The sequence below is a fragment of the Mizuhopecten yessoensis genome, unplaced genomic scaffold (genome assembly GCF_002113885.1).
Source record: "Mizuhopecten yessoensis strain PY_sf001 unplaced genomic scaffold, ASM211388v2 scaffold10941, whole genome shotgun sequence".
NCBI classification, from domain to species: Eukaryota; Metazoa; Mollusca; class Bivalvia; order Pectinida; family Pectinidae; genus Mizuhopecten; species Mizuhopecten yessoensis.
Window position 1 is genome coordinate 238243 of NW_018408798.1, and position 14766 is coordinate 253008.

At 33.6% G+C, this 14766-nt stretch overlaps 1 protein-coding gene across 9 annotated transcripts in view; it reads left to right on the forward strand.

Moving 5' to 3' along the window:
- Window positions 1-14766, forward strand: part of LOC110463904 (cAMP-specific 3',5'-cyclic phosphodiesterase 4C-like) — a 382464-nt gene that overhangs the window by 216576 nt on the left and 151122 nt on the right. For 8 of the 9 annotated variants that reach the window (XM_021518831.1, XM_021518834.1, XM_021518836.1 and 5 more), the window contains one exon: window positions 6718-6900. In XM_021518831.1, the coding sequence (XP_021374506.1) occupies window positions 6718-6900 (183 nt within the window). Of the gene's footprint in view, window positions 1-1848; window positions 1881-6717; window positions 6901-14766 lie in introns of those variants that run through there. The other variant, XM_021518837.1, reaches the window with a different exon arrangement.

Here is a 14766-nt window from a genome sequence, read left to right on the forward strand (position 1 = left end):
TAGCAGAACAAAAAACAAAATCAAATGATTTTTAACTTCCAACAACTGTTAAAATAATCTATAATATATATTTTGTTCTATCTTTAATGCCTACAGTTCACTGTTTGTTCTGTACTGGTAACGATTGTAAGCGCTTCCAGTCAATAAAACCTGTGAAATAGGGTATTTGTTTTACAATCGGTTTTCGTGCTCAATACTTACTGCTTGCATGACTTATCAGTCTTTCTCTTCCCTCGTGACAGACAGATAAAAAATAAGAGGATAACTTTTCATGCTGAAGCAGGCCCGTGTAACGACAGCGCTGAGACTTTACCTATATGGTAATCCAGGTCCAATATCCGCACACACTGTTGTCTGATTACTCATTTAATGCAATTTCCTCTGTGAGAAAATTAATAATCATTGCTGTAAGAAAAAGGAACATGAAAAACATATTCTCAGAATTTTTACGTATCTGTACAACTACTATATGGTGTAGCTAACTGTATTAAGTCATGGTATGTGAAACTTCACTTTGTAGCTAACTGTATTAAGTCAAGGTATGTGAAACTTCACCTTGTAGCTAACTGTATTAAGTCAAGGTGTGGAACTTCACCTTGTAGCTAACTGTATTAAGTCAAGGTATGTGAAACTTCACTTTGTAGCTAACTGTATTAGATCAAGGAATGTGAAACTTCAAGGTATGTGAAACATCAAGGAACATGTGAAACTTCACGTTTTTCGTTTATTGTTCATTAAAATCTCTGCCACTGGTTTAAAAAGCCTTTTCTGAGAACTACATTTATAGCTGTCATCACGGTATCTGTAAAACTAATGGAAATAAAATGTAAAAACGTATAGAAGTTGTCTTCTGTTGATTCTCCAAACCAGTTCAGTGATGTTGTAGAGATGAGTTTCGCTCTGAACTATTTATCGTCTGCCACAGATATCATCAAGGTATTCTCTGATATAACAACTGGTACTCTGGGTAGTTTGTTTGGATGGAAAATGTGTGGCTTAATTGGCTATCTATTATTTGAAAACATCTTATTCCGTTGTTCTCTTAGACTGTTCTTTAAAATAATGTTTTGGCCTAGAAATGTGTTTGAATTTTCTCAGCCAACCCTATTGTTTTCCTGTCAAGTACATACAACCAAATCTATTTGAGCCATAGGAAAAATAAAGAAAAATCATAAAAGTATGGTAATACTGTCCAAACTCTGATATTTAACATCTCTGAAGCTCAATTTTGTTGTGACAAAGGGTTATCAAGTTTCTAATATTTTTATGACCTATAAAAAAAGCGATGTGGGTGGGCATATATAGCGTAAAGCATGTTCAGGTCACTGTTGCTCTTCATAGGTCAACCTCAAGGCCAAGGTGGCATGCCTTACAGATGGTTGATAGTTGCTTGAGTATTGGTAGTGCTAAGAGAAAAAGAAATGTCTACCTACCAACCCATTCAAGGTTTTAAAGATGTGAAACCTTATCGTAACATGGATTATATTAATACATCTCATTTATTGACAGTTATTGATAGAATGGACCAAATTATCGAAAAATGATAACCAACAGGAAAACAACCCAATTTTGTGATGTGTTTAATGTCTTGGATGAGAAATCATTTATTTTGTGTAGATTTCCTAGGCTGGGTTTGAATTTTGTTACAATGTGTGTCTTAAAAAGTTCCTCAAGTATATATATGTATACTGTGTCATTTACTTTGGTAAGTTACATTGCTGATAGTGATGATGCACATGTGTAGAACAGGCATTCCTATGTCGCTGTACTTGGCATTGGCTTTGTGTGCAGTGCGTAATAATGCACCAAGCCCTTGATGAGTTAAGCGGCGCTGCGGGCCGCAGCACGCTTCATGCAGCAATAATGCACATGTCTTACAGGTAACTTTAGTCGAGCTAATTGCCTGCCAATACAGGGCAACCCTGTTGGTGCTTCTCATATAGTTCTTGCTGATTTACTAATGATCTGATGGTTATGTCACATGAGAGATGAAATATCCAAATTGATTTTAGAAAGTTTTTATAAAGAAAGTGCTGTAAAGTTAGGCAAGATACCAACGTTCTTCAGGGATTATACATGTTAGATAATCTGTATTCTGTAGGTATTATTGACTTTAACCCATCCACCCCTAAAGTCACATTTGAACCTTACCAAATCAATGACTGGGCAAGTCCAGTTTAGATTTGTAGGGATGAATGAGTTGTTGTAATCTATAAATTCCGATTAATACTATTATAATTCTTTGGTATGAATCTATCGACCTTTCCGAATGTTCGATATCTGCTGCTTTGGAATATGTACATTTTTAACATTCATCAATTAACTTAATGACATTGCTTGAAAGAGCAATGCTCCACACAACCATTAGTTTATTTTTATCACTGTTGTGTTTTTGCTATCACATGTTGTCATTGTCAAACTTTTGACAAGACTGTGACTTTCTGATTGCCAAGACAGTCTGGCTTTAATCATGGTGTCATAACAGAAACAATTGATTGATGGGCCTCAGGATATACCAAAATGTCTCAATGTACGTTAACTTAATACGGTATAAAAAATCCAATTGTCAAATTCAAATTTTCGAAAAATAAATGCAGAAATATTACTAATTTGTAAATGTTATCTGAAGGTATTTTTGTTTAATTGGAGGACAGTTAATTTTTGTTTCAGTTTAAATAATTTTTGAAATATTACAGATGACTCAGAGTTTATGAAGCTTGCTTCAGCCGTCAGCCCTTGACTGTGTAAAATATGCACCGCTAATGGGGCTTTAAATCTCATAATGATCTTCTTCTCCGGTAATGGTTGCCTAAAATCTGTAGTGTCAGAAAAGATATAGAGTTGTAATGGAATGTTGTTTAGACTTTGAAATTCTCTGTGTTTATACATAAGGTTAGTTTGATAGTTGAAATGAGTGTACCTTGTAAATACTGATGCCAGGACTGGCAAAATTCATAACCAAAGACGGTATGTGAACGGATCGTTGATCGTTGGAGAGGCTGTTCTGTGAATGAAACTGATCCAACACTTAAAGCCTTGTTGTTTGATACACACACATTGTGTGGGAAACAAAGTACTTTAATCCCGAGTCAGGTGACCTTAGACTGCTGGATATACTGTTGTGAGACTATATATGGATACAATAAGTGGACTTCCAAAGGTATATCAGTCATTCGTTTGGAAGGGACCTCCCAAAGGTATAGCAGTCATTTGTTTGGAAGGGAACTCCCAAAGGTATAGCAGTCATTTGTTTGGAAGGGAACTCCCAAAGGTATAGCAGTCATTTGTTTGGAAGGGAACTCCCAAAGGTATAGCAGTCATTTGTTTGGAAGGGAACTCCCAAAGGTATAGCAGTCATTTGTTTGGAAGGGAACTCCCAAAGGTATAGCAGTCATTTGTTTGGAAGGGAACTCCCAAAGGTATAGCAGTCATTTGTTTGGAAGGGAACTCCCAAAGGTATAGCAGTCATTTGTTTGGAAGGGAACTCCCAAAGGTATAGCAGTCATTTGTTTGGAAGGGAACTCCCAAAGGTATAGCAGTCATTTGTTTGGAAGGGAACTCCCAAAGGTATAGCAGTCTTCGGCCCCCAAAAGGTGAATACTCATGTAACTTGGGGCCCCCAAAAGGTGAATACTCCCATAACTTGGGGCCCCCAAAAGGTGAATACTCGCATATGTTGGGGTGTACGGGGCCCCAAAAGGTGAATACTCCCGTAACTTGGGCCTTGAAAAGGTGAATACTCATGTAAATTGGGGCCCCCAAAAGGTGAATACTTGCGTAACTTGGGGCCCCCAAAAAGTGAATACTCACGTACCTTGGGGCCTCCAAAAGGTGAATTCTCATGTAACCCCAAAAAGAACTATTCATGGAACCTGGGGCCTCCCAAAGGAGCTTTTCATGTCATCTCAAAGGTATAATATTTTTTGAGGAAAGAGCTAGATCTCCAAAATATGGAAATGTCGGCTTTGGTTACAGCCAATCCAAACATTTGTTCACTGAGGACTGAGTCATGGAAGTGATTGTGTTCCTGCTCTGTGGTGTCTTGGTTCAGTTTGATTGCAGGGTTTGCTGACAGGCTGTGGGCAGACCGTGCCCATCCCCTGGTTGACTGACTTGCTATTGTTTTAGTACGGGAATAAATTGAAGAGCTTATAAGGACTGTTAACAAAAGCCTTGCTAGGTCCTTAAAGTTAACTTTCAGATACATCAATGATGTGCTGTCTCAGATTAACAATACATTTATAGATGGTGGTGATTGGTTTGCTGTCTCATATTAACCATACATTTATAGATGGTGGTGATTAGCTTGCTGTTTTGGACTAAATGTCAGGAACACGCTGTGTCAGCTACTTAATTCAATCTCTTCCTGCATCATGACCAGCAGAGATGACTTACTAGTGGGCTTATGATAAACATGACAATTTCAATTTTCGAACTGTGAACTTTCTCTTTCTTAATGGTAACGTCCCTGCTTCCTCAATCTTCATTATTAAATATGTCACAATTTATTTGGTATTCAAGGGAATATCATGATTTCTCTGAAGTGTCAACGTGAAAACTTACAACACTTAGTCTAGGTTTTGAAAGATGCAGGTTGATGTAGACAATATGAGCAAGGTTTAGGATTTCCATCATGATCTCATTGCAAAGGTTCTATTTCTTTGTGCAATATGAAGTCCAATATTTTTTTATCAATTAAAGGATGCAACATCACTTTGAGTTCACCTTAGATATACATGGCAGGTGTCTTTGATGTAGCAGAACATTCTTTCCTTTTCTGAATACATGGTCTTATTCTCATTGCATCTGGGTATTTTTTCAAGGGTCTCCATGTATACCTTTTGTTCTAAGTGTTTACCCTCATTTTGTAAATTTTGAGTTTGTTCTCTGGTTTTGTCTACATTTTGGTGTTCTCCTGTTGTCCTTATGGGGAAAGAGAGTTTCCTTGGTTGGAGAAGGAGCCTACCAAACCTAGCATGTGGCTCCTAATGATTTGAGAAAGGGATTTTTCAAAGGAAAGAAACAGCCTCACCCACACCATTGTCAATACAAGGAAGGAAGGTCTGACAGCACCAATTATAGGCCTGGCTTGTCCAGTACAATTAATGTGACAGGGGAACGTCCACCATGGTCAGACTAACAACAATGACACTGGACAGTTTCCACACCAGAGTTTGTTCCTTGAGACTAATGTCCACTCCTGTGTGTATATATAATCAATCTATACTGGTGCTGTAGAATTTGATAAGGGTCATGTTTGACAGGTGAAAACAATATTTACTGAAAAATCAGCGCAAATTAAAGCAAATCAATTAAAGAAAGATTGTTTTCTTTTCTTGTTACACATAGTTTTTTCAATAGGCCAGGGGTGGAGGCTTATTTGCGGTCAAATACTGTAAATATTATCAGTAATACAATTTGTTCAAAGAAAATGTTGTTGACACTAATTCTTCTTGGTTTTATCTTAATCATGAATTATAAGTCTAAGGAATTGTATCATTTTATGAATTTTGGGATATCATCAGTTTGTGCTTTATATGAGGTTCTTAAAAAAATGTTTAAAAATACATGTGTGTGTTTTACACATTACAAGATATGACTTAATATATCTTAGAGGATAACAGACACTGTAATATATTAGTGTAATATATTAGAGAATAACAGACACTGTAATATATGGAACGTTACAACTGTGATAAATAGTTACGTGGGGATTTATAGATAAGGAAATTACAAGATGGATCTTTAACACAATTAGAATATGTGCTGCTGGAAATTACATATATAAGGACACTCATTTTGTAAAAATATTTCTTTGTGCTATCAGACAGTTTAAGATTCCTCTGGACTGCCTCTTGTTTACAACTGGAAATGAAGGAAAACTTTTATGTAATCAAGCAGAAGAATCAAATGAAAAATGGAAACTTCGATGATCGTGTATCAGGGAGCGATGACCAGACTTGTCAGAATTCGGACGTTTAGTAAATTGAGGGATCATTTGCTAACAGCTCTTGATACGAAATTGTCTAGTATGGATTGTATATCTTTTAATATTACTGATTGTCAAGGGGATAGAATCTCTGGAGATTACAAACAAGTCGTTACTAGCTGCCAACCCCCCACCCCCACATGATACAACACTTTCATGCTGATGCTGACAAATTACATTTCCGTTTATAACTTTTGTTATTCTGTTTTAAAAAAGAAAACATTCAAAAGCCTACGCAAAATTTTCAATTAGATCTGATTGAAGCAAGAGTGTAACAAAGATAACCTAAATCAATAGTCCAATTAACTTTTATGATCTCCATTTTCACTTGATGTAAATATTCTAGGTTTTCACTTGTTTAAATTGAAAAGCTGGACTTTAACTAAAATCAAATGTTTCTAATCAACACCTGTACAAGGGTGGTATTATGCAGCCTGTGCCAGAACAAGGATATTTGTAATTTATATTTTGTTCTGCCTCCAAGGTGACTAGTTCTGATAATTTAACCAAACTTAAAGTGATGTTTATGTTATAATTTAGTTAAAGGGATATTGCTAATCCAAGTATATATTACAAGTACGTGTTGACAGAAGGCAATACAGGATATAGTACAGTACATATACTTTTTGAATTTTCTTTTTTACACTTCGATGTAACAGTACCTATGACACGACCACTGTATGCGTTGTCTCGATATTGGTGTTCACCGTCTGCCCTTTTTTTTTCAGTTTTGATGTTGAGAATGGCACGGGTCCGGCCGGCCATGGCCTCGAGGGGTCCAGTCCCTCAGGGAACCGCCTGGTACTACAGAACCTTCCACAGCGGCGCGAGTCCTTTCTCTATCGCTCCGACAGCGACTTCGACATATCCCCAAAGTCCGTGTCACGGCATTCCTCCATGCAAAGTGAAATGTAAGTGGTCTACGGCAGACTGAAGTCATATTCTATGTCGGGGGATATCAACACGTACATGTAGCTGTATTTTAAAATGGTTCACTAACAAGTTGGAGAGCAATTTTCATCTTGTTTGCAAAATTTATGTTGGAACCCCTACAAATGTATAATGGCTGAATTATATCAAATTACTTCTTTCTGCGGAAGTTAATTTTATTTGATGAGAAGTTATAATATTGTGCAAGGAAACCTCAATCAGTTATCAACATTCTGGTTACTTCAGAGTTTGATGTCATGTTCTGTTATATTTCAGTCAAATAATCATGTTTTTCTCTGTAAAATGTGTTAATGTTAGTTATATTTCATTATTGGTTGTTTTAATTGAGCTCTGAGACAGAGATTTCAGAGCTGGGTTGCTGTGTTCTAATGAAGGTCCTTGACACAGTTTTGCCCTGTACTTTCGTTCGTCGTAGAGAAATCCGAGTCAGCTTGACTGACAATGTAGAAGTAGGTTATATAACATGGATTGTACTCATACTAGCTGTTTTAATGATACAGTTTGTCTTACAGAAAAGATATTTGCACTAATGATGCTCGACTCCATTCAGAACCAGACTTCCCCATTGGCATCAGTCATGGTATTCTATTTCTACTTGAAAGTTTACAGAAATGTTTCTAAAAATACTAATATTACTTGTCTTTTCAGAAATCTAGATCATAGTTTTTTGATGATCAATATGTGTCATTTTTGTTTTAGTTTTATAATCTATATGACCATGAAAGGAAATGATGTATTTGTTTAATTAAGTTTGTATAAATATAAAATACATATCATGCTTTTATTTTTGCAGTGGTGTCCAGAGTGATCAAATCTATCAGTTCTTTCCTTTTTCCTCTTGTAGTTTTCTCTTGGCAATGATTTTGCAGCTTTTTGGAAATTACAGATTTGTATGTGTTCAAATCATCAAAAAATGTAAATTACAGTTAATATAACATCTTTACAGGAAATATAACATCGATCTTTACAGTAAATATAGCATATATACAGTAAATATAACATCCATACAGTAAATAAAACATATTTACAGGAAATATAACATCCATACAGTAAATATAACATCTATACAGTAAATATAACAGATGTACAGTAAATATAACAACTGTACAGTAAATATAACATCTATACAGTAAATATAACATCTACACAGTAAATATAACATCTACACAGTAAATATAACAGCTGTACAGTAAATATAATATCTATACAGTAAATATAACATCTACACAGTAAATATAACAGATGTACAGTAAATATAACATATATATACAGTAAATATAACATCTACACAGTAAATATAACATCTATACAGTAAATATAACATCTACACAGTAAATATAACAGCTGTACAGTAAATATTACCATCATACAATAAAGCATAACTACTGTACAATTATTGTAACCACTTTACAAAACATGGAGTTTTCTGTCCTTCCATGAAAAAATATGTAAAGCAACAATTAACAGAGAATCTTCAGAAGTAGTAGATTGTATTGTAAAATGTATATTAATATTTTAAAGATTGTAAAAATCTCACTTTTGGGAGAAAATTGAACCAGGGAAATAGAGTGACTTATGGAACATTATACATATCCATATTTCATACATACATTCATGAACCATAAAAGGTACTCTACAAATATAAGTCAATGTATGTACACTAACAGATTGCATATTTAATATTCAAGTCTACTTATGCAAATGTAAATATTGATATTACTGACAATATACAGTGTACTTAATCTGTATTTCAAAATGTTAGTAATTGGCCCTTTTAATTATGTTAAATATGTCATTCTCATTAAATATAACCTCTCTACAGTATGTATAACATCTATACAGTATATATAACATCTATACAGTAGATATAACCTCTATACAGTATATATGTTATATATACTGTATAGAAGTTATATATACTGTAAAGAGGTTATATCTACTCTATATATGTTATATATACTGAATAGATGTTATATCTACTATATAGAGGTTTTATATAGTGTATACATGTTATATATACTGAATAGATGTTATATCTACTATATAGAGGTTATATCTACTCTATATATGTTATATATATTGTATAGAGGTTATATCTTCTGTATATATGTTATATACACTGTATAGAGGTTAAATCTACTATATAGAGGGTTTATATACTGTATAGAAGTTATATCTACTGTATAGAGGTTTTATCTACTGTATAGATGTTATATATAATGTATAGATGTTATATATAATGTATAGATGTTATATTTACTGTGTAGATGTTATATTTACTGTACATCTGTTATATTTACTGTGTAGATGTTATATTTACAGTATAGATATTATATTTACTGTACATCTGTTATATTTACTGTGTAGATGTTATATTTACTGTGTAGATGTTATATTTACAGTATAGATATTATATTTACTGTACATCTGTTATATATATCTACTGTATAGAGGTTGTATATACTGTATAGATGTTATATATAATGTATAGATGTTATATCTACTATATATATGTTATATACACTGTATAGAGGTTAAATCTACTATATAGAGGGTTTATATACTGTATAGAAGTTATATATACTGTAAAGAGGTTATATCTACTATATTGAGGTTTTATATACTATATAGAGGTTATATCGACTGTATATATGTTACATATACTGTATAGAGGATATATATACTGTATAGCTGTTATACATACTGTAGAGAGGTTATATGTCATTCTCATTAAATATACCCTCTCTACAGTATGTATAACAGCTATACAGTATATATAGCCTCTATACAGTATATGTAACATATATACAGTCGATATAACCTCTATATAGTATATATAACATACATACAGTAGATATAACCTATATACAGTAGATATAACCTCTATACAGTATATATAACATCTATACAGTATATATAACATATATACACTATATAAAACCTCTATATAGTATATAAAACCTCTATATAGTAGATATAACCTCTATACAGTATATATAACATCTATACAGTAGATATAACCTCTATACAGTATATATAACATATATACAGTAGATATAACCTCTATACAGTATATATAACATCTATACAGTATATATAACATATATACACTATATAAAACCTCTATATAGTATATAAAACCTCTATATAGTAGATATAACCTCTATACAGTATATATAACATCTATACAGTATATATAACATATATACACTATATAAAACCTCTATATAGTATATAAAACCTCTATATAGTAGATATAACCTCTATACAGTATATATAACATCTATACAGTAGATATAACCTCTATACAGTAGATATAACCTCTATACAGTATATATAACCTCTTTACAGTATATATAACATATATACAGTATATAAAACCTTTATATAGTACATATAACCTCTATACAGCATATATAACATATATACAGTAGATATAACCTCTATACAGTATATATAACCTCTATACAGTATATATAACATATATCCAGTTGATATAACCTCTATACAGTATATATAACCTCTATACAGTATATATAACATCTATACAGTATATATAACATATATACAGTATATAAAACCTCTATATAGTAGATATAACCTCTATACAGTAGATATAGCCTCTATACAGTATATATAACATCTATACAGTAGATATAACCTCTATACAGTAGATATAACAGCTATACATATAACAGTATGTATTAATATGACATTGACACCTATATATACATATAACAGTATGTATTAATATGACATTGACACCTATATATACATATAACAGTATGTATTAATATAACATTGACACCTATATATACATATAACAGTATGTATTAATATGACATTGACACCTATATATACATATACTAAGAGCATGACCTATACATACATTAGAATATAAATTGATATACAACACAATAATGACATTATAACATACATCTATATTACAGGGGGATGCTGACTCTAGCTTGATCGAGTGATACGCCTGGGACGTTAGAATTAACACACATACACATTTTATCACACTTGCTAATTTAAATACTATGCACTCTTGACGCATACTGTTATATTAAGTGTTTGACCTTGAACTTAACTGTGAGTACTTCAAATTTTGTAGAATTCTATTTTATCTAGGTCCAATCTGTCTTTCAGCCAGAGAAAGGACATGAATGCAGGCTTTAATGTTCAACAATTGTTGTTAGTTACACAAAATTATTTATTTATTTGTAAATATTGATCTTTTATCAAAACTTTATTTGAATCTAAAATTGATATAACTGGTAATAGGTTCCATACAGTTACTCTATATACAAAATGGATATTGATATTGTTATGCATAACAATGAATTATAAAAAAACACAATTTCACAAAAATACACATGTAAATGATGCTACTGTCTGTTTAACTATTGGTTATGGTGAGACCTTCTGTATATTCAGTATTAGTTGATTATATTATTTCTTCTTTTGTTGTTGTCTCTCAGGAAGATGATTTCGGTATATTTATGTGTTTCTTGTGTTTTGGTAAATACATCAGCTTTGCTATTTACAGCCATACAACCATTAACATAACAATATCACCGCATTCCAGATCGCATTCCTCCTAAAGTGGCTAGGCGCTTACCACACACTTATATTCAGATTGCAAAGCTATATAAATTCATCTGTGATTACTTTGCAGAATTTTATTGGGAAACGGAGCTGGATGTGCTTGTAAAGCTTTCTTTATGAATAAATGTCTGTGAATGTATAATTCTATTTTCCAGTTGCAGTGTCTGTTGAACAAGATTGGGAGAATCCCTTGGGGGACTTTTATAAGATCTTCCCTTATCGATGATTTGATTGCAGATATACTTAACCAATACTTGTATCTAACTGATTTGTTTTATTCTGTACCCAAATGTGTTATGGTAGACATCTAGCATTTGCTCAATTTATGTCGAAAATACGTAAAGGAATTGTTTGAAATAACAGTTATTCTTTGTTTTCCAAAGTTATAGATTAATAACTAACAGAGAACAATTAACATTATTATTACTAAGGTTCTAATTTTTATCAATTAAATGTGAAGGGATTGTTATTCTCAGCAATACAAAAACCATATTCACTGTAATTAGCACCCCTGTCCAAATCATCAACTCTTTCCCTTTTACGAGTATAGTACTAGCATTTTAAAGCAGACATTTCAGTCTGGTGATTATTGCTGCACTTTCCAAGAAGCAGAAGAAACATGATTTCTAAACCTCTTTGATGAAAACACAGTTTGCATTGCACAGGTATTTTTCTATCATAAGTCAAATAATGTTATCCTAATAATCACTCCCTAACCAATCATATCAAGTGCCCTATGTGCTAATTGTGGTGAATACGGTAGGTGAGCTTGACATATTTCAGTGCACATCAAGTTTGGGGAATGATTTCAAAAACAGAAGATAAAAACCAGATGTTATTGTATTATAAAAATCAGATGTGACAGAGTCAGGAGGTACATTCAATTTTATGTTCGGTAAAGTTCGACTTTTTTAATAACCAAGAAAGGCTGCTTTTTGGATTCACTGGCACTACATGGCAAACACAAAGAGCATGAAAGCCATTTTGGAGTAAGGCTTGGAAGCGGACCAACTTTCTTTGGTAGGGAGGACCATTTACTATAATTAAAGTTTATCATTAATTAACTTATATACTTTAGCTTTGTGGAAACATCATCTAAAATTAGTGATGTTTTGTGCCGACTTTTCATGCGTAGTTCTTGTTTCTACTTTGATGTGCTATTTATATAATGCAGAATAACAATCTTGTCTGAGCCGAACCCTGCAGGTATAATATGTAAACCGGTTTAATCAAGAAGTTCTAAAACATCATTTAGAGTTTACAGTGGAGTATTAATTAAACCACTGCACTGCTTCATGCTGTCTATTATTCTCAATGAAAATTAAAGCTGTTTGTTTTAAAAGGCACCTTGGTGTTCTGTTTAGACAGGTGTCACTGTGGTATTCTGTTTAGACAGGTGTCACTGTGTTGTTCTGTTTAGACAGGTGTCAATGTGGTGTTCTGTTTAGACAGATGTCACTGTGATGTTCTGTTTAGACAGGTGTCACTGTGATGTTCTGTTTAGACATGTGTCACTGTGGTATTCTATTAAGACAGGTGTGACTGTGATGTTCTGTTTAGACAGGTGTCACTGTGATGTTCTGTGTAGACAGTTTTCACTGTGGTGTTTTGTTTAGACAAGCGTGACGTCACTGTGGTATTTTGTTTAGACAGGTGTCACTGTAAAAAAAAACTTAGGCAACATTTCAGGTCTGTTCAGCCAATAGGGATACACAAAAGGTTGCTTAGTTTAAGGAAACCAACATGTATTTTCCAATTCCAATATTCCAATTAATATTATTTTTGAAAAATATTTATTTAATTATTTTCTATTTTTCACATTTAATATATATATATTTTATCAATTAAGTCCCTTTTGAGGTCACAAGTGAACTTTAAGTCAACATCTTTCTTTTGTACTTCCAAGAACACTTTTAAATGGTACAAGGGAGATAATCCATGTACATTTTTTGTCAGGATTTCCTCACCGATTATTCAGCTTTGTTGATGAAACAAATTGTAATTCGGTTTCTCCTATTGTTTTGTAATAATGACATCTTAATGTATTGTCAGAAAAAGTATGAAAAAATATATTGCCTGCATTTTTAAGTTGGCATACCAAAATAAGGTATTTTTTGTACATCAGTTGAGGGTTTGTGGAGGGATGTTGGAGAGGTATACACATGTATACAAGAATGTTGGGGTGGTGCCAACATACCCCATATACACACATACTTACCTCACTGGAAAGGTTTGTAAGGAAACCAAGGTCTGACAGGACATTGCCTCTCTGACAACTTATAAAGCCTGTTCCTCTTTTTTGTATGATAGAACTAGTAAAGGTCCCTAGGAGTGGGGGGGACTGGGCTCCCATTAGATTACTTCAATCATCACTCTCTGTAATGACAGACGAGAAAAGAACAGAATCTTTCATTTCTATCTGTTAAAGACAATTGTTACCTTAAATGATGTTCCCCATAGAATTTTCTGTCAGGAAAAAACAGAATGCTTGTACAAGTATTTATTTTTCTAAATTCAGATTTTTCATTAAAAAAAATTCTTTGTATTCATTTTAATGAAAATTGAAAGGAATACCAATTGCTAAACTGGAGATGCATCGAGAGTAGTTTTACTTGAACTACGTGTATATATATATTTCTATTTCAAAATACGTTACCACAGTCATTATAATGCATATTCCAACCTTACTTGGCTCTTTACATACGTAAATAAAGAATTTTTCCCCCCATGGGGAACCCCTGGGAAACCCACCAATCAGACGGCAGTATTCACGCACGTGATTTAAGACACGAAGCCATGCTTCCCACTTCATAATTCCTTCAGCCGGCCGTGTTTACGGACGTGTTTTGGTGTCTACGGGTTCCAACTACAACAGGCGTTGTTTGTACCCATACATTTACGTATCCTTTATAACTAGTTAACTTTATTTTGTTTTAATTAAGCTTTTTGCTTTGTTTTGCGCCGTTTTGCGACCAGGCTCCGGCCACGTGTTCGCGTTTTTGACGGTTTGTTTACGTTGAGATGGAGACTCCTCCTTCTCAAAGGCGCTGTCCTGGGGGTCATTTTTTTGAGGCTTCCGACCCCCACCCTTACTGTCCTGGCTGTCGGTCTTGCTCTCTGGAGCAGCCGTGTGAAATTTGCCGTGCCTGGCAGCCGACTCCTACCGGTGGTTCTCCCCGCCCGCGAGGGCGTGCAGGTAAGTCGGGTAGGAGGGG